The sequence below is a fragment of the Coregonus clupeaformis genome, chromosome 36 (genome assembly GCF_020615455.1).
Source record: "Coregonus clupeaformis isolate EN_2021a chromosome 36, ASM2061545v1, whole genome shotgun sequence".
Lineage (NCBI taxonomy): Eukaryota > Metazoa > Chordata > Actinopteri > Salmoniformes > Salmonidae > Coregonus > Coregonus clupeaformis.
The window spans coordinates 15,666,921-15,686,776 of NC_059227.1; the positions used below are offsets into that span (position 1 = coordinate 15,666,921).

The window sequence follows — 19,856 nt, forward strand, 5'->3', positions numbered from 1 at the left end:
GGGGAAAGTGGTGGTGTGTGCTAATTGTAGGGGTGGCCATGGGGCTGGGGATCAGTGTCACGGTTTCGGCCGAGGCTGCCTCTCTTCCTTGTTCGGGCAGGCTTCGGCGTTCGTTGTCTCCGGAATACTAGCTGCCACCGTTGTATGTTTCATGTTCGTTTGCTTTTGTCTGTTTGTTGTGACACCTGTTCTCGTTTAGCGTAATTAGTGTCCTATAAGTTTCTCGTTGTGTTTGTCTAGTGTTGTGTGTGATTGATTTATTTCTGTCGTGTGTAGTGCTTGTGTACTGCTATTTCCCTAGGTTGAGCTTCACTCCACTGCGTTGGAGCATTTACGCACATGTTTAGTGCGCCTTTATTTTTGTCGCCTTCGTGCGTAGTTTCGCCTTCGGGCAAGTGTGTTCGTATTTTCATTGTTGGAAAGTTAACTAAAGTATTTTGGACTATACTTCGGTGTCCTGCGCTTGATTCCACCACTACACCCACCTACAGCACTCTTGACAGAATCACACACCTTTAAGAATGGAATCAGCAGGAGCCGCAGCAGCCCAGGCGACGCTGGAGGACAAGGTCCGGGAACAAAGTGACCAGATCCTGCAGATGGGGACCGCACTGCAGGAGGTGATCACCACCATCCGAGGCTGGGGGACTCCTCCACCGCCATCCTCCCCGCCAGCACCATCGGCCAGTCAGCCCATTCCTGCTCCGGAACCCCGAGGAGTTCGACTCTCGCTCCCGAGGGCCTACGATGGGACCGCGGCCGGGTGTCAGGGATTACTTCTCCAGGTGGAGCTGTACCTGGCCACCGTGCACCCGGCGCCCTCGGGACATGAGAGCGTGTCCGCCCTGATCTCCTGCCTTTCCGGGAAGGCGTTGGAATGGGCCAACGCGGAGTGGAGGAGGATCGACGCGGATACCATCACCTACGACGAGTTCTCCCGCCGCTTCAGGGCGGTGTTTGACCATCCCCCGGAGGGGAAAGCGGCGGGGGAGCGTCTGGTCTTCCTCCGGCAGGGGAGGAGGAGTGCCCAGGAGTTCGCCCTCGATTCCGTACTCTAGCGGCAGATGCAGGGTGGAATGAGCGGGCTCACATCGATCACTACAGATGTGGTCTTCGCGAGGACGTCCGTCGGGAGCTGGCCTGTAGGGACACCAGCCTCTCGTTCGACCAGTTGGTCGACATGTCCATCAGGCTGGATAACCTGCTAGCTACCCGCGGACGTTCCGAGGGGGGTCCGTCCATTTCACCCTCCAGCGCCTCCGAGCCGTGCCCCATGGAGCTCGGGGGCGCTGGCGCTAGAGAGAGGAGGGGTCGGCTCACGAGGGGGTCCATCTCCTGCACCAACTGTGGTCGGGGAGGACACACCGCGGCTAGGTGCTGGGGATGGCCTCCTAGGGGAGAGGACGACAGGTCCCGCACTGGGGATTCCTTCCAGGTGAGTAGGCGCCCCACTCACCCAGAGCTCTCTGTTGCACATTTCTGTATACCTGTGCGTTTTCCACAGGTAGCACCTCATTCCCAGCATAAGGCGCTGGTAGATTCAGGCGCGGCGTGGAATTTTGTTGATAAGAAGTTTTGTTTAGCCTTAGGGATTACCCTTCTTCCTGTTGATGTCCCTTTCCCCGTTCATGCCCTAGATAGCCGTCCGTTGGGTGCGGGCTTAATCAGGGAGGTCACTGCGCCACTTAGGATGCGTGCGCAGGGGGGTCATCAGGAGATTATTCAGCTATTTCTGATTGACTCGCCTGCGTATCCGGTGGTGCTGGGAATGCCCTGGTTGAGTACCCATAACCCATCTATTTCGTGGCAGGAGAGGGCTCTGATGGAGTGGTCTGCCCAGTGTGTGGGTCGATGTTTGGGCGTTTCCGTAGGGGCTACCTCGGTGGAGAGTCCAAACCAGGTGCCCGCATTGCACGTTCCCCCTGAGTATGGGGATTTGGCTATTGCGTTTAGTAAGTCGAGGGCGACGCGGTTGCCGCCCCATAGGCAGGGAGATTGTGCGATAGACCTCCAGGCAGGAGCTGCGCTCCCACGGAGCCATGTGTATCCTCTGTCTCAGGAGGAGAAGAAAGCTATGGAGACTTACATAGACGAATCTCTGAGACAAGGATACATACGGCCTTCCACTTCCCCCACGTCCTCGAGTTTCTTTTTTGTGAAGAAAAAGGATGGTGGTTTACGCCCGTGCATCGATTACCATGGTCTCAATCAGATCACGGTGAAGTACAGTTATCCACTCCCGCTGATTGCGACCATGACTGAGTCATTGCATGGGGCGCGTTTCTTCACTAAATTAGATCTCAGGAGCGCGTACAACTTGGTGCGCATCAGGGAGGGCGATGAATGGAAGACAGCCTTTAGTACCACCTCGGGCCATTACGAGTATCTTGTCATGCCATACGGGTTGATGAACGCTCCGTCAGTTTTCCAATCATTCGTGGATGAGATCTTCAGGGACATGCAGGGGCAGGGGGTGGTTGTGTACATAGATGACATTCTCGTGTACTCGCCTACCCGTGTCGAGCATGTGGCCCTGGTGCGCAGAGTGTTGCGGAGGCTGGTGGAGCACGACCTGTATGTTAAGGCAGAGAAGTGTCTGTTTTTCCAGGAGTCGGTCTCCTTTTTGGGGGTATCAGTTGTCGCGTCAGGGGTGAAGATGGAGGTAGACCGGGTGTCAGCCGTGCGTAGATTTGCAAACCCCAACCACTGTGAAGGAGGTGCAGCAGTTTTTGGGGTTTGCGAATTACTACCGGAGGTTTATCCGGGGTTTTGGACAGGTGGCAGCTCCCATCACGTCTCTTATGAAGGGGGGTCCGGTGCGTCTGCAGTGGTCTGCCGAGGCGGACAGGGCGTTTGGGAGGCTGAAGGACCTGTTTACCTCGGCCCCGGTGCTGGCGCATCCGGATCCCTCTTTGCCATTTCAGGTAGAGGTGGACGCGTCTGAGGCCGGTATAGGAGCCGTGCTTTCACAACGGTCAGGCGCGCCACCTAAACTCCGCCCCTGTGCTTTTTATTCTAAGAAGCTCAGTCCGGCGGAGCGAAACTATGACGTAGGGGACAGGGAGCTGTTAGCCGTGGTACAGGCCCTAAAGGTGTGGAGGCACTGGCTTGAGGGGGCTCAACACCCTTTCCTCATTTTGACGGACCACCGTAACCTGGAGTACATCCGGGCAGCGAGGAGGCTGAACCCTCGTCAGGCAAGATGGAATAGGTTTTTGACCCGGTTTACATTTAAGATCACGTACATCCCTGGGTCACAGAACGGTAAGGCAGATGCACTGTCTCGGCGGTATGACACGGAGGAGAGGTCCGTGGAGCCCACTCCCATACTGCCGGAGTCGTGTCTGGTGGCACCGGTAGTGTGGGAGGTCGATGCTGAGCTCGAGCGGGCGTTACGCACCGACCCTAGTCCACCGCAATGCCCGGAGGGTCGGGAAGTACGTTCCGCTCGAGGTTCGGGATCGATTGATCTATTGGGCTCACACGTCACCCTCCTCTGGACACCCTGGTATCGGCCGGACAGTGCACTGTCTTAGTGCCAAGTACTGGTGGCCCACGTTGGCAAGGGATGTGAGGGTTTATGTTTCCTCCTGCTCGGTGTGCGCCCAGTGTAAGGCGCCTAGACATCTGCCTAGGGGTAAGTTACTACCCCTGCCCGTTCCACAACGACCATGGTCTCACCTCTCGGTGGATTTCCTTACTGACCTTCCTCCTTCACAGGGGAATACCACTATACTGGTCGTTGTGGACCGGTTTTCTAAGGCCTGTCGTTTGCTCCCCATGCCGGGCCTTCCTACAGCCCTGCAAACTGCCAAAGCACTATTCACCCATGTGTTCCGGCACTACGGGGTGCCCGAGGATATTGTGTCTGATCGAGGTCCCCAATTTACCTCCAGGGTCTGGAGAGCCTTTATGGAGCGGTTGGGGGGTCTCGGTGAGCCTCACCTCGGGTTACCACCCGGAGAGTAATGGGCAGGTGGAACGCGTGAACCAGGATGTGGGTAGGTTTCTTAGAACATACTGCCAGGACCGGCCGGAGGAGTGGGCAAGGTACGTTCCCTGGGCCGAGATGGCCCAGAATTCCCTACGCCATTCCTCCACTAACCTAACCCCTTTCCAATGTGTGTTGGGTTACCAGCCGGTTCTGGCACCTTGGCAGCAGAGCCAGATCGAGGCTCCTGCGGTGGATGAGTGGGCGCGGCGCTCGGAGGAGACGTGGAACGCTGCACACGTCCACCTGCAGCGGGCCCTCCGACGTCATAAGGCGAGCGCCAATCTCCACCGCAGTGAGGGACCGGTGTACGCACCTGGTGATCGAGTCTGGCTCTCTACCAGAAACCTGCCCCTCCGCCTGCCCTGTCGGAAACTGGGTCGGCGGTTTGTAGGGCCATTTAAGGTCCTGAGAAGGTTGAACGAGGTGTGTTACAAATTACAACTACCTGTTGAATATAAAAGTATTAACCCCTCGTTCCATGTGTCCCTTCTCAGGCCAGTGGTGGCTGGCCCACTCCAAGAAAGTGAGATCAGGGAGACTCCTCCGCCCCCATTGGACATCGAGGGGGCACCGGCGTACTCCGTGAGGTCCATCTTGGATTCGAGACGTCGGATGGGGGTCTCCAATATCTAGTGGAGTGGGAGGGGTACGGTCCGGAGGAGCGGTGCTGGGTGCCGAGGAGAGACATTTTGGACCCGTCTCTCCTGACGGAATTCCATCGTGGGCACCCGACGCACCCTGCTCCGCGTCCTCCGGGTCGTCCCCGAGGCCGGAGTCAGCGCACTTCTGGAGCCGCGCGTCAAGGGGGGGGTACTGTCACGGTTTCGGCCGAGGCTGCCTCTCTTCCTTGTTCGGGCAGGCTTCGGCGTTCGTTGTCTCCGGAATACTAGCTGCCACCGTTGTATGTTTCATGTTCGTTTGCTTTTGTCTGTTTGTTGTGACACCTGTTCTCGTTTAGCGTAATTAGTGTCCTATAAGTTTCTCGTTGTGTTTGTCTAGTGTTGTGTGTGATTGATTTATTTCTGTCGTGTGTAGTGCTTGTGTACTGCTATTTCGCTCGGTTGAGCTTCACTCCACTGCGTTGGAGCATTTACGCACATGTTTAGTGCGCCTTTATTTTTGTTGCCTTCGTGCGTAGTTTCGCCTTCGGGCAAGTGTGTTCGTATTTTCCTTGTTGGAAAGTTAACTAAAGTCTTTTGGACTATACTTCGGTGTCCTGCGCTTGATTCCACCACTACACCCACCTACAGCACTCTTGACAATCAGACATGTCCAGTGCGAGAGAAGCAGGTTGAGGTATCCAAGGTAAGAGTAGAGAAGAAGTTGTCATATGCGGAGGCAGTGAAGAAAGTAGAGGAAGATGGGTCAAGGGGGAGGGATCCTGAGAGAAATGGTGTGAGTAGTAGAGATGTACCAGTACAGAGGGATAAACCAAAAAGTGATATATGGTTCAGCAAGATTGGATTTTTAGCGTTTATAGCAATGGTTATTAATTGTACTGCAGGGATGGAACGCAAATCAAAGAAAATTGAGGTGGTGGTGGCAGCTGCAGAGAGATATTTGGGTGTGGAAGACTTGACAGCAGAAGAGTTACTGGGAGTGTTAAGTGGTGATGTTTCATCAATTCAGGTTGAGGGCATGAGGTAGGAGTGAGTGTATTTAAACAGTGGAGAAGGGTGGGGTTAATTATTAGTTGTAGTGTTGAAGGTGTTAGTGTAGTGTTAGATGGTAGGATATTTATTTGCTTTGGTTTATTTTATTTTTCAAGGAAAGATAAGGGAGTTGAACTCCAGTCTAGCAGGTGGCGGTAATGCAACAAATTGGATGCCAACCGCCGTTAAACCTCATTGAAGAAGAATAAGAAGAAGACGAAGAAGAAGAAGAAGAAGAAGAAGAAGAAGAAGAAGAAGAAGAAGAAGAAGAAGAATTACGAGGCCTCGTCTTTTTTTGTAAAGAAAAGAAAGCGTCCCACATTGCTTACCGTAGTGACGTCAATTTTGAGGGCCAAGCAACAATGGTAAGTGAGCAATCAAATTTCTGTCTGGCTCATGTTTTGATTAAATAATACAAGGATTTAGCTTCCAATTTGTGTAGCTTGATATTAGAGATGTGGAAGTTTACTTTATACGGAAAATAAGATTTGATGTAGTTGTTACATTTTCGAAACACATTCGCTGTATAAAACCATAATTATTGTCAGATAAATTTAGCGTTACGTTAGCTAGCTAACAGTACAGTAGCTCTTCCATTGAATAACGTTACAGCGTTGTTTTTTCCGGTAGCGGCAGCTAGCTTTCATGCTGATACCCCGATCATGAAATAAATAGCTGCGATTACTAACTTCATCATCCTAATGTTAATCTGAGCATTTAGTACTCAATGTTGAGTCCGGTCAACTCAAATAGACTGTCAACCTAATACGAATTAGCTAACGTTAGCAAGCAAGCTTAACTAGCTAGTTAGCCAATAAAATCTACCAACACTAAGTCTTGTTCAAGGTTAATCAGGATATCTAGCTAGCTAACTTAGCTAATGTGTGGGTTTATAATTTCAGGGTCAAAGCCAGAGTGGGGGCCAAGGAGGAGGCAAGAAGGATGACAAGGTGAGAATGACATGGCAACAACCAGAGCCTCTGACAACAGTATCTCCTCAGTTGGATCTTTCAGATTTCTGTGTTAACCTGCTTTATTCTACTGTCACTAAACATGTAACCATATCATATATTTACAGGATAAGAAGAAGAAGTATGAGCCTCCCATCCCCACCAGAGTTGGGAAGAGGAAGAAGAAAAGCAAGGGACCAGATGCGGCCAGCAAGCTACCTTTAGGTAACTTAGGAAAAAGGATCTCTCTTTAAAAATGACCCATCAACTCAATATCTAGTTTCTGTCTCTACGTCATTCCTAACTCTCTAGCTATGTCATTTCTCACTCACCCTCTTGTCAAGAAAAACAATATTGATAACGGATTGTATCTCCCTCTGCAGTCACCCCTCACACCCACTGCAGGCTGAAGCTGCTGAAGCAGGAGAGGATCAAAGACTACCTGCTGATGGAGGAGGAGTTTATCAGGAACCAGGAGCAGATGAAACCCCTGGAAGAGAAACAGGAGGTACTGAACATAGAGATATATAATACTATATTATATATAATGCTATATTACTTTAGTTTATCAGGAACCAGATGAAACCCCAGGAGGAGAAACAAGCGGTACTGAGTAGACCATCGAGATACAGGTAACTGACAAAACCAAGGAAACACTTGAGTAAATGAGGGATAAAAAGTGTATTGAAAGCAAGTGCTTCCACACAGATGTGGTTCCTGAGTTAATTAAGCAAATTAATATCCCATCATGCTTAGGATAATGTATACAAATGCTGGGCAGGCCATTAGTTTGGCTACCATGGCAATGCCCCCATAGTATGACAATGCCCCCATCCACAGGGCACGAGTGGTCACTGAATGAGTTCATGAGCATGAAAATGATGTAAGCCATATGCCATGGAAATTCAATTAATAAAGTTATTGTGTCTAACATATATTTCCTGTGTGTTCTTCTGCAGGAGGAGAGGTCCAAGGTGGATGACCTGAGGGGAACCCCCATGTCTGTGGGGAACCTGGAGGAGATCATCGATGACAACCATGCCATCGTGTCTACGTCAGTGGGATCTGAGCACTACGTCAGCATCCTCTCCTTCGTAGACAAAGACCTGCTGGAGCCGGGCTGCTCCGTACTACTCAACCACAAGGTACTGACATATTTCTGCTCCGTACTACTCAACCACAAGGTACTGACGTATACTGAACAAAAATATAAAGGCAACATGCAACAATTTCCAAGATTTTACTGAGTTACAGTTCATACTGTATAAGGAAATCATGAGTGGCACGACAATGGGCCTCAGGATCTCGTCACAGTATGTCTGTGAATTGAAATTGCTATCAATAAAATGCAATTGTGTTCGTTGTCCGTTGTCCGTATGTCTGCCCATACCATAACCCCACCACCACCATGGGGCACTCTGGTCACAACGTTGACATCAGCAAACCGCTTTTGTGAGGCCGGTTGTGAGGCCAGTTGGACATACTGCCAAATTCTCTAAAACGACGTTGGAGGCGGCTTATGGTAGAGAATATTCAATTCTCTGGCAACCGCTCTGGTGGACATTCCTGCAGTCAGAATGCCAATTGCACGCTTCCTCAGAACTTGAGACATCTGTGGCATTGTGTTGTGTGACAAAACTGCACATTTTAGAGTGGCCTTTTATTGTCACCAGCACAACTTTGTAATGATCATGCTGTTTAATCAGCTTCTTGCTATGCCACACCTATCAGGTGGATGGATTGTTTTGGCAAAGGAGAAATGCTCACTAACAGGGATGTAAACAAATTTGTGCACAACATTTGAGAGAAATACGTTTCTTTGCATATGGAACATTTCGGGGATCTCGTATTTCAGCTTATGAGACTTGAGACCAACACTTTACATGTTGCGTTTATAATTTTATTCAGTGTATATCTGCTCCGTACTACTCAATCACAAAGTATTAAACATACACTGAGTTTACAAAACATTAAGAACATCTACTCTTTTCATGTCATAGACTGACCAGGTGAATCAAATCAAATCAAATCAAATGTTATTGGTCACATGCGCCGAATACAACAGGTGCAGACATTACAGTGAAATGCTTACTTACAGCCCTTAACCAACAGTGCATTTATTTTTAACAAAAAAAGTAAAAATAAAACAACAACAAAAAAAGTGTTGAGAAAAAAAGAGCAGAAGTAAAATAAAATAACAGTAGGGAGGCTATATATACAGGGGGGTACCGGTGCAGAGTCAATGTGCGGGGGCACCGGCTAGTTGAGGTAGTTGAAGTAATATGTACATGTGGGCAGAGTTAAAGTGACTATGCATAAATAATTAACAGAGTAGCAGCAGCGTAAAAAGGATGGGGTGGGGGGGCAGTGCAAATAGTCCGGGTAGCCATGATTAGCTGTTCAGGAGTCTTATGGCTTGGGGGTAGAAGCTGTTGAGAAGTCTTTTGGACCTAGACTTGGCACTCCGGTACCGCTTGCCGTGCGGTAGCAGAGAGAACAGTCTGACTAGGGTGGCTGGAGTCTTTGACAATTTTGAGGGCCTTCCTCTGACTGAATCCAGGTTAAAGCTATGATCCCTTATTGATGTCACTTGTTAAATCCACTTCAATCAGTGTAGATGAAGGGGAGGAGACGGGTTAAAGAGAGATTTTTAAGCCTTGAGACAATTGAGACATGGATTGTGTTTGTGTGCCATTTAGAGGGTGAATGGGCAAGACAAAATATTTATGTGCCTTTGAACAGGCTATGGTAGTAGGTTCCAGGCGCATTGGTTTGTGTCAAGAACTGCAACGCTGCTGGGTTTTTCACACTCAACGGTTTCCCGTGTGTATCAAGAATGGTCCACCACCCAAAGGACATCCAGCCAACTTGACACAAGTTTGGGAAGCATTGGAGTCAACATGGGTCAGCATCCCTGTGGAATAATAATATGCCATTTAGCAGACGCTTTTATCCAAAGCGACTTACAGTCATGCGTGCATACATTTTTATTTTTTTTGTGTATGGGTGGTCCCGGGGATCGAACCCACTACCTTGGCGTTACAAGCGCCGTGCTCTACCAGCTGAGCTACAGGAATGCTTTCGACACCTTGTAAAGGTAATGCCCTGAAGAAATTAGGCTGTTCTGAGGGCAAAAGGGGGTGCAACTCAATATTAGGAATGTGTTCCTAATGTTTGATATACTCAGTGTATATCTGCTCCATACTACTCAACCACAGGTTTTTGGTTTCGATTTATTTATTTTTGTACATTAAATGCACTATGCATTATGTGGGTTGAATGCTGTAACAACACAGAATAAAACAATTAGTACAAGTCCCATGATGGTAGTGATTGCCCATTACTGCTTATCACTTATTAACCATAATTTATTCACATTACTTAAACAAGTATATTTCAGTTGTTGTGTATATTACATTCGTTTTATTTGACAACTTTATTATGTAATTCCAAGTCATCATCTCATCTCTATAGAGCTGCAGCCTCTTCACCCGCCCACCCGACTAGAATCACTACTCTCGGCGGGTCTGACCTAGAATATGTGGACAACTACAAATACCTAGGTGTCTGGTTAGACTGTAAACTCTCCTTCCAGACTCACATTAAGCATCTCCAATCCAAAGTAAAATCTAGAATCGGCTTCCTATTTCGCAACAAAGCCTCCTTCGCTCATGCTGCCAAACATGCCCTCGTAAAACGGACTATCCTACCGATCCTTGACTTCGGCGATGTCATTTACAAAATAGCCTCCAACACTCTACTCAGCAAATTGGATGTAGTCTATCACAGTGCCTTCCGTTTTGTCACCAAAACCCCATATATTATAATAATAATAATATGCCATTTAGCAGACGCTTTTATCCAAAGCGACACAGTCATGTGTGCATACATCTTTACGTATGGGTGGTCCAGGGGATCGAACCCACTACCCTGGCATTACAAGCGCCATGCTCTACCAATTGAGCTACAGAGGACCACACCACTGTGACCTGTACGCTCTTGTTGGCTGGTCCTCACTACATATTCGTCGCCAAACCCACTGGCTCCAGGTCATCTATAAATCACTGCTAGGCAAATCCCCGCCTTATCTTAGCTCATTGGTCACCAAAGCAACACCCACCCGTAGTATGCGCTCCAGCAGGTATATCTCACTGGTCATCCCCAAAGCCAACACCTCCTTTGGCCGCCATTCCTTCCAGTTCTCTGCTGCCAATGACTGGAACGAACTGCAAAAATCTCTGAAGCTGGAGACTCTTATCTCCCTCACTAACTTTAAGCATCAGTTGTCAGAGCACCTTACCGATCACTGCACCTGTACACAGCCCATCTGAAATTAACCCACCCAACTACCTCATCCCCATATTGTTATTTATTTTGCTCATTTGCACTCCAGTATCTCTATTTGCGCATCATCTCTTGCACATCTATCATTCCAGGGTTAATACTAAATTGTAATTATTTTGCACTATGGCCTATTTATTGCCTTACCTCCATAACTTGCTACATTTGCACACACTGTATATATATATATTTTCTGTTGTATTTTTGACTTTGTTTTGTTTACCCCATATGTAACTCTGTGTTGTTGTTTTTATCGCGCTGCTTTGCTTTATCTTGGCCAGGTCGCAGTTGTAAATGAGAACTTGTTCTCAACTGGCTTACCTGGTTAAATAAAGGTAAAATAAATAAAAAATACGCTGTCTGAAAAAATCACAATTTTAGTAGTTCTTCAAAGTAAATAAGGCATACCTTTATGACTGCTGACGGTCAACTATCAATCACTTAGATCATGTATTTTCAAGTAGAGATACCTCGCGAAGCAACTGCTCTCTATCCCTCTCGATCGCGCATTCTTGTCTTTTCTCTCTCTCTCTGCATCTGTATTTGCCCCACACTAACCTAACGTAGCAGGCGTAAAAGAAACACACAGACCGGACTAGTAGGCACACAATGGATTTTTTCTGCGCTAAACTATGTAGAATATTGGCCTGTTGGAAAATACAACTCCTTATTACATCGCACAGTTCAAGCTTGATCTGATTTATCTCTAGAGAAACTGTGCAATGTGCGCATTAAACTCACAGAAAAAAACTGAACGAAATGGAATTCAAATAATTGAACCGACTTCGGTCAATTCGTTGTTGTTTTTTACCGAAAAATAACAGAAATTTTGGTTAATCGCTCAGAACTATGTACTATTCAACCACAGGGTACTGACATATAGCTGCTTCGTACTACTCAACAGAAAGTGTGTCTGGAACTCTATCGGAGGGATGCAACACCATTCTTCCACAAGAAATTCCATCATTTGGTGTTTTGTTGATGTTGGTGGAAAACACTGTCTCAGGCACCGCTCCAGAATCTAAGCATGATGGGATATGAATTGCTTAATTAACTTAGGAACTACACCTGTGTGGAATCACCTGCTTCCAATATAATTTGTATCCTTCATTTACTCAAGTGTTTCCTTTATTTTGGAAGTTACCTTTATCTGCTCTATACTACTCAACCACAAGGTACTCAAATACCTATTTTAGAGGGCTTTTCACACTACTGAGCCAAGCCAAACCGAGCTGTACTGGGCTGGTGGTTATGCATCCAGCATAGTTGCTGGAACCGTACTGAAAAGGACAATGTGAAAAAAATATCTGAGTCGGTATAGTTTGGGTTCGGTGGGCACAATAGTGTGAAAAGGTCATAGGTTTAATGCACTAAATGTAAGTTGCTCTGGATAAGAACATCTGCAAAATGACTAAAATGTAAATATAATATTTGACATTGTCATTGTGTCAAGCCAAAGGCCAATTTCATTAGTTTGGTGGTGGGGGGGACAAACTATTTCTAATATTAATGTTTGGGTTGAGTAGTGAGTGACGTTGACTGACTCTGTCCCTGTTCTCTGATCGGTGTCTGTCCTCTAGGTTCATGCTGTGATTGGTGTCCTGATGGATGACACTGATCCCCTGGTCACAGTGATGAAGGTGGAGAAGGCCCCTCAAGAGACCTATGCTGACATAGGAGGACTGGACAGCCAGATACAGGAGATCAAGGTACAAGAAGAGGACTACACTAAACGTTATACCTTGTAACTGCTTAGTAATTACCTGCTGTTATTAAGTATTTGATCAGAAATGAGATGAGTACCACAATATGTACCAGCCTATACTAGACTCTCTGGACTAAGCCTGTAGCCATTCACTGTACGTATGTCACGATACCAGTATCGCGATACTGCAATACCAGATTTTCCTTGGCAAAAAATAAAACACGACGCATACCGAACTCTATGGGCCTTTTAAAAACCTACTTTATGTAAAATATTGTGTGCTATAGCTTGCGAAATGAACAAATGTGACTGGGTGACAACATAAGGCTGTTTCTTCCAACATTAGGACTGTTTTCCTCAAGTAATTCAGTCTGCATCTGGCTGTGACACTGTTGTTCCATAGGAGTCGGTGGAGCTGCCCCTCACCCACCCTGAGTACTATGAGGAGATGGGCATCAAGCCCCCTAAAGGAGTCATCCTCTACGGAGCACCTGGCACTGGTGAGATATATGGACATTTAACATGAATCGTTTAACAATTAACATTTATCTACACAAAGATGTTGCTGGTCATTCAAGAGGAAATTATTTCCAAAGTTGAGCTCACAACAGTGTGTGCATACCAAGAAACATACAAAACCATGAATACATCATAAGAAACATCAAAACAATTAACAAACATCAAAACAATCTACATGATCCCTGAGACATGCCTAGCAACAAGCAGTATGGACAGGGAAACATACATTGAAATCATATTACAATATAATAACTATCATAATATAATAATATATGCTATTTAGCAGACACTTTAAGCGACTTACAGTCATGCGTGCATACATTTTAAGTATGGGTGGTCCTGGGAATCGAACCCACTATCCTACCAACTGCGCTACAGAGGACCATATTACCTAATATGCGTGCGGTTCGTGCATGTTTGTTTGTTTGTGTGCATATCTGTGCCTGTTTGTGTGTCTCTGCTAATATGTTTGTGTTCCTGTGCCTCTCTCTGTGTGTTAGGTAAGACCCTGCTGGCCAAGGCGGTGGCCAACCAGACGTCAGCTACGTTTCTGCGTGTAGTGGGCTCAGAGCTGATCCAGAAGTACCTGGGAGACGGGCCCAAGCTGGTCCGAGAGCTGTTCAGGGTGGCCGAGGAACACGCACCGTCTATCGTCTTTATCGACGAGATAGATGCCATCGGCACTAAACGGTACTTACTAAAACAACATTCTTAAAATATGCCACTTAAAGGCCCAATGCAGCAGTTTTTATATCAATATCAAATCATTTCTGCTAAACAATTAAGTACCTTACTGTAATAGTGGTTGGCTCAAAAACTATTTCTCAAGCAAGAATTTTGCTAGGACTGTTTGGGAGTGGTCTGAGTGGGGAGGGGAAAACTGGAAATTAGAGAGGTTTGGAACTCTTTGTTATTGGTCTATTAACTAATATACTGCCTGGTGATGTCACCAGGCAATCCGGAACTCCACCCATTTAAAACCTGCTGATTAGAACGTCCTGTGTAGATTGTATTTTCAACCAGTAACTATCAGGAAATAACACTGATCACATTTTTTCACACTTTTTGTTTTATCAGCTGGAAAAACTGAATTTGGACTGCACTGGGCCTTTAAAGTTGCACTATGCAGAAATCGCTCCGCCATTTCCTGGTTGCTAAAATTCTAGTAGTTCACCTAATTTCAGTTTATGTGACAAAACAAGCAAGTATAGTGTAGATAATCACTGTATCATCTAAACGGCTGTGAAATATATTTTCCATAACCAAAAATATTGTATTTTCAGCTGTTTAAAGCTGGTGTACAAAACTGCAAGTAAAAGAACAACAACAACAACTTAAGAACGGGGAGCATAGAAATGGCGCACATAGAACAGATCTACCGCGTCTTAGATTTACTTTCACTGAGAATGACAGATTGCAGCTTTAATAATAGAAATAGGCATAGCAAGTTTGTTTAAAAGCTCCACCTTGCCCTCTGATAAGCTTGGTGAAAGTTTAACAATTTTGCTTATACCAACCAAATCCACATAGATATTCACAATTACATAGAGCATAGGATCTGACGGGTTGATTTTGGGATTGTGCCGAGTACTGTTTCTCTGCCCTTGAGGTGTGACTAAACGGTGTGTTTCTCTCCCTGTGTAGATATGAGTCTAACTCTGGAGGAGAGAGGGAGATCCAGAGGACCATGTTGGAGCTGCTCAACCAGCTGGATGGTTTTGACTCCAGAGGAGATGTCAAGGTGATCATGGCCACCAACAGGATAGATACCCTGGACCCGGCACTCATCAGACCTGGTAAGACACTCTCCTGAGTATCTATCTGAACGATGGAGCCTGTTTTGTATTTTGATTATTGATATTAAAATTGACAGGTAGAGCGGGACTCTTACAAAGGGATAAAACGACCTCAGTTGAAGTGTATATTGAGGATCAAGATTCTACTATAAAATGAAGACAAATGTAATTTCCTCCTTCTGAGCTCCATCTGTGGAACTGATCTCTTGACCTTGAGCGAACAACAGATGAAGCTCTCAAAACACTTTACAAGAATCAAATCAAAAGCAACAAAATTCACTGAAGCCATTTGAGCAAAGCAGCCTTTTTCTTCCTACACTGTTGAGTCAATGTCAATAAGTATTCTGTTCTAGAATCAGAATGAGTAGAACTGAACAGCCATTCCCTCTCTGATATTCCATGCCCCTTACCCCCTTTACTTATGTTTTTCCAGGTCGTATTGACAGAAAGATAGAGTTCCCTCTGCCTGATGAGAAGACCAAGAGGAGGATCTTCAACATCCACACCAGCAGGATGACCGTGGCCGACGACGTCACCCTGGACGACCTAATCCTGGCCAAGGATGACCTGTCAGGAGCTGACATCAAGGTATGGATGTCCAGGGTTTCCTCTACCACAGTGGTCCTCAACCTGGGTACATGGCCTATCTGCATGGTCCTTGGGAAGACTCATAAGAGCATAGGCCATGGCGATACAGTTACCAAAAAAAGTTTAAAAACCACTGCTCTACCACTACTAAGGTGGGGGTAGTCCCCCTATCTAGCACTGTTGCCCCGTGCCTGCCCACAAATAATTGGCCTCCATGGGTTTCAATTGCTTTAGGGGTGTGGCTTTAGGGATGTTTGCAACCGCTCTAGGGAAAACATGACTCTCAAATTGGCTCTAGCTAAACCAGAGTTAGTATATTTGACTTGACTGTGCTGCCCTCTAGTGGCAGTTCTTGTTATTGTTTGAAAGTATATCCTGAAAGGATTCTCCTACTTCTGGGCCTTGTTCTGCTATTTTCAGAATGCCTCCCTCCTTCCTTGAAGTCATGGATCTGAGACAATTAAGTCTAGGATCAGGTCTTCCATGTCCATATATTCTTATTCATTATGATATAAAAGACTAAACTGATGCTAGATCAGTACTACTCTGAGACTATTTGTGAATACAGGCCCTGATCTTTTGAGGCTGACCTGAGTTGACCTTTCTCCTCTCTCTCTCCCACTCCTCCAGGCGATCTGCACCGAGGCAGGCCTCATGGCCCTGAGAGAGCGCAGGATGAAGGTCACCAACGAGGACTTCAAGAAGTCCAAGGAGAACGTGCTATACAAGAAGCAGGAGGGCACGCCGGAGGGCCTGTACCTCTAACCCGACCTCCGACGTTTAACCCCTGACCCCCTGTCTGCGGTGTGAGAGGTTTTCTATATTTTGTTGCGTGTTACATTTGGCTTCCCTTCCAGTTGTCTACTTTAACTTGATGTACTCTGACAATAAATACAAGAATTTGAATGTGAGAGAAGTCTTGTTATTCATCGTGCCATGTATAATTACTCTCATTTCCCTCCATGCTCTGTTTAGTATAGGTAGTGTCACGTAGTCAGTTGTCCTAAAGTTTGGTCTGCATTGGAGAAGCCTGGAAATCTAGGCTAGAGTAGAAGTAGTGTTCATTGGCATACAGTCTGCATCATATCCACTTGTGGGTTCAATAACTGGTTCATTAGCCCCTGTAAGAGTCTTTATATGTTTATTTTGCGGAAAATGAATCCCATTAATTATTCAGTTAGTTCAATCACTGTCTTCCAGTAGTATTCAGACTTCAGACAACATTAACACTGTACATACTGTTTACACAGATGCCATGTTCCTTCAGTCAGACTTAAGCGATATCATTTTGTAGCTATTCCTCTTGGTTGCAGAGATCTGTCTGATTCCAAAGACAGAATAACAGAAATAGCCTGAGGGGGATGCAATTCATGTCCTGATGCTGAAATTAATGTATCTCTCCTTACTATCTCGTGTCCCTCTTTCTCTTTACTTAAAAGAAGACCTCCACTAATAACAGGAATATTGCAGTATCTCCCACACACGACGTCGTTTTGGATGTGCATAATACAGAGCCACCACAGCAGTCAGCCGGACACACATCTAAATAGTCCCTCACATCACTTCTCTCTGTTTTAATAGGGAGTGTAGTACATCACTTTGATATGAAATAGATATGTTATACACGTGCGCGCACACACACACACTGAAACAAATCAGCCGCTCCGAATCCTTCAGGACCTTCTCAGGAGCTATTCATTTCCAATCCTCATTTCAGTGTTGTTCTCCTACGATCACCCCTTTTCCAGTACAGTGAGTTTAAGAGCAGAAATGAATCCGCTGTTTGTGTGCAGTTGAGCAGCTGCAGTTCATTTGACACGTGGAGCAGAGGCACAACATTGATTGCATTCCTCTTGATGTGGGGCCATGTGTAACTTTATACTAAGCAGAACGCTCGCTAGCCCATGCAGCTTCGTTTGGGATTGAGTGAAAATGCCGCATGCAGCCCTGATCTCTCGCTCTCCCTCTTGTCCACTTACTAAATCTGTCATGCAGTTGAACTGCAATGCAGCGCACATCGCAGCACATTCAGCAAACAGTAAAAAACATGTAAATCAACCGTAGCGTGTAGTAGGGCCAGAGAGACAGGGCAGGAGGGGAGAGGAAGGAGGGGCGAATTGTAATGAGCCATTTGGCCTGCCAAGGATAATATCTGTTGAGGATGTCTGAGCCGCACCATGCATGGAGGCATGAGAGACTGTTGGTTGTGTAGGTCTAGCCTGGATAGTTATAACTACTGGTTATTACTGTGTAATAAAGCCTATGTAATGTGGGACTGTCGTAGAATAATAAAGGCTAACCTTGTTTCTGTGTTCTGGTACATATTTATTCTAATTTTACCACTGAACTGACATTTGATTGACAGGCCCACTGCAGGTTGGAGTCATTGGCGGATATGGAGGTTGACCTTTCAGTGATTTCTCAGTCAACTGAGGAGTCAAAGATCATGGACATATCTGAGACTTCTCTTCATTGTTATTGACTTCTAATGTTTTGAGGGTGACTTTAACAACCTTCATTGCAGGCAGAGACTTCTTAAAGACTTCATAGATTATTCAAATACTTTAATTAATGTTCTGACAGACTGGAACTGATTGGGTTTGAAGCTGGATTTCTCTGTGGCCAGAGGGAGAGGCATTCTCATCATTACCCACTAGGTGGCGCCTACGGTGCGTGTTTTTATAATAAGCACACTGACAAAATAAACTGGACATGAGTATAAGGCTGGTCACACTTCTTGGACAACGAATATCGCATAAAATCTGATATTTGTTTTCACCAATTGAACACAACATTTCCACAGCTATAAACTACTGTAACCTATGATAAATCCTTAAAATAGCTTTCCTTGAAAACATTTCATATTTAGCCTTATCAACTCACTAGGCTATGGGTTGAATTTACAAAAAAAGCAACAAATACAACATACTGATACTGTCTATTATGAAGGCAAAACTGTTAAAATAAAATATAGAGAGCAGTGTTGCAGCTTTTGCCCCATTACATTTATTTACACCACCGCAACGATGCTCCATTCTTAAATTTCGCGTCATTTAGAAATACTTTCTAGTAGGTTGCATATCATCCAATGGAAATACTTGCACCTCCCAGCATCGAGTCTCAGCACCACTTGTCAGCCCGATAGATCCTCTCTTCTGTCACAAAATACTATCATTTCCAAAGCTTTCAGTAAACCACAATTACATATCCATCTAGAACAAAATCTACAGGATTAAAATGTGCCGTTTGGACAAGCAACGGCCCTAAATCGCATTTGTTTTAACTTTGTTATATTTATGGGTTTTCCATCAAGCGCTACTGCCTGGTGCAATGCAGATCCGACCTAGCCAATAATTGCGCCCAATACATAGTGTATAATATTGCGGGTCTGCTCTAACCAATCAGAGGCAGCGTCACATACCAGCATTGCAAAATTCTCCAGCGTCAACCAGGTATGGTCTTTATACACCAGTAGTATCCTTCCGCTGCAGTGAAATAGTTCAATGTAGAAGTTCTGTGCAGCTAGAATAGAGATCTAAGTTTAGTTTGATTTTATGGCCCTTCGAAATACAGTATCATAGATAGTCATAATGATACTAATGCGGAAAGAATGTCTCTATTATTCACTGACACATTTGCTGTAGTGTGATAAATTATTATTTTGCACCAATATGACACTAAAGGGTGTTTGGAGATTCCCCTATCATCTATCCTCATGCTTGAGTGGTCGTCAACCAATGTGGGCACAGGTATCTATTACTCAAGGAAAACTTCATAGCTAAATGGTTATGTAGACTTGGATGAGATGTGCCTATATTTTATATGCCTACAATAAAAATTACATGAAAGGGCATATCTACAATGACCCTGGTGACTTTTATAATGTTCTTGGCTGTTGTTGCCCCCAGTGTATGGAGAGTTGCACCTGCTATCAAATCAAATGTATTTGTCACATGCTTTGTAAACAACAGGTGTAGACTAACAGTGAAACGCTTACTTACGGGCCCTTCCCAACAATGCAGAGAGAAAAAAATAGAAATAATAGAAAAATAACATGAGGAATAAATACACAATGAGTAATGATAACGTGGCTATAGACATGGGATTCCAGTTACCGAGTCGATGTGCAGGGGTACGAGGTAATTGAGGTACATACTGTATGTACATATACTGTCTGTAGGTAGGGATAATGTCACTAGGTAACAGGATACATAATAAACAGTAGCAGCAGCGTATGTGATGAGTCAAACGAGTTAGTGCAAAAAGTGTCAATGCAGGTACCGCTTGCTGTGTGGTAGCAGAGAGAACTGT

At 45.6% G+C, this 19,856-nt stretch overlaps 1 protein-coding gene across 1 annotated transcript; it reads left to right on the forward strand.

Moving 5' to 3' along the window:
• Positions 1-5,913: 5,913 nt before the first annotated feature.
• LOC121552343 (26S proteasome regulatory subunit 4) lies at positions 5,914-16,451 on the forward strand. Its single transcript, XM_041865191.2, has 11 exons — positions 5,914-6,011; positions 6,549-6,596; positions 6,725-6,821; positions 6,980-7,104; positions 7,556-7,741; positions 12,518-12,646; positions 13,046-13,142; positions 13,662-13,851; positions 14,806-14,957; positions 15,391-15,545; positions 16,176-16,451. Exons 1-11 carry the CDS (start codon positions 6,009-6,011, stop codon positions 16,308-16,310), a joined length of 1,317 nt encoding a protein of 438 aa, XP_041721125.1. The 5' UTR covers positions 5,914-6,008; the 3' UTR covers positions 16,311-16,451.
• The last annotated feature ends 3,405 nt before the right edge of the window (positions 16,452-19,856 follow it).

Bases quoted from the DNA above. Each gene is read 5' to 3' on its own strand.
- LOC121552343 (XM_041865191.2), top strand. The intron at 14,958-15,390 runs GTAAGACACTCT...ATGTTTTTCCAG, and splicing joins CCCGGCACTCATCAGACCTG to GTCGTATTGACAGAAAGATA. The intron at 15,546-16,175 runs GTATGGATGTCC...CCACTCCTCCAG, and splicing joins TGTCAGGAGCTGACATCAAG to GCGATCTGCACCGAGGCAGG.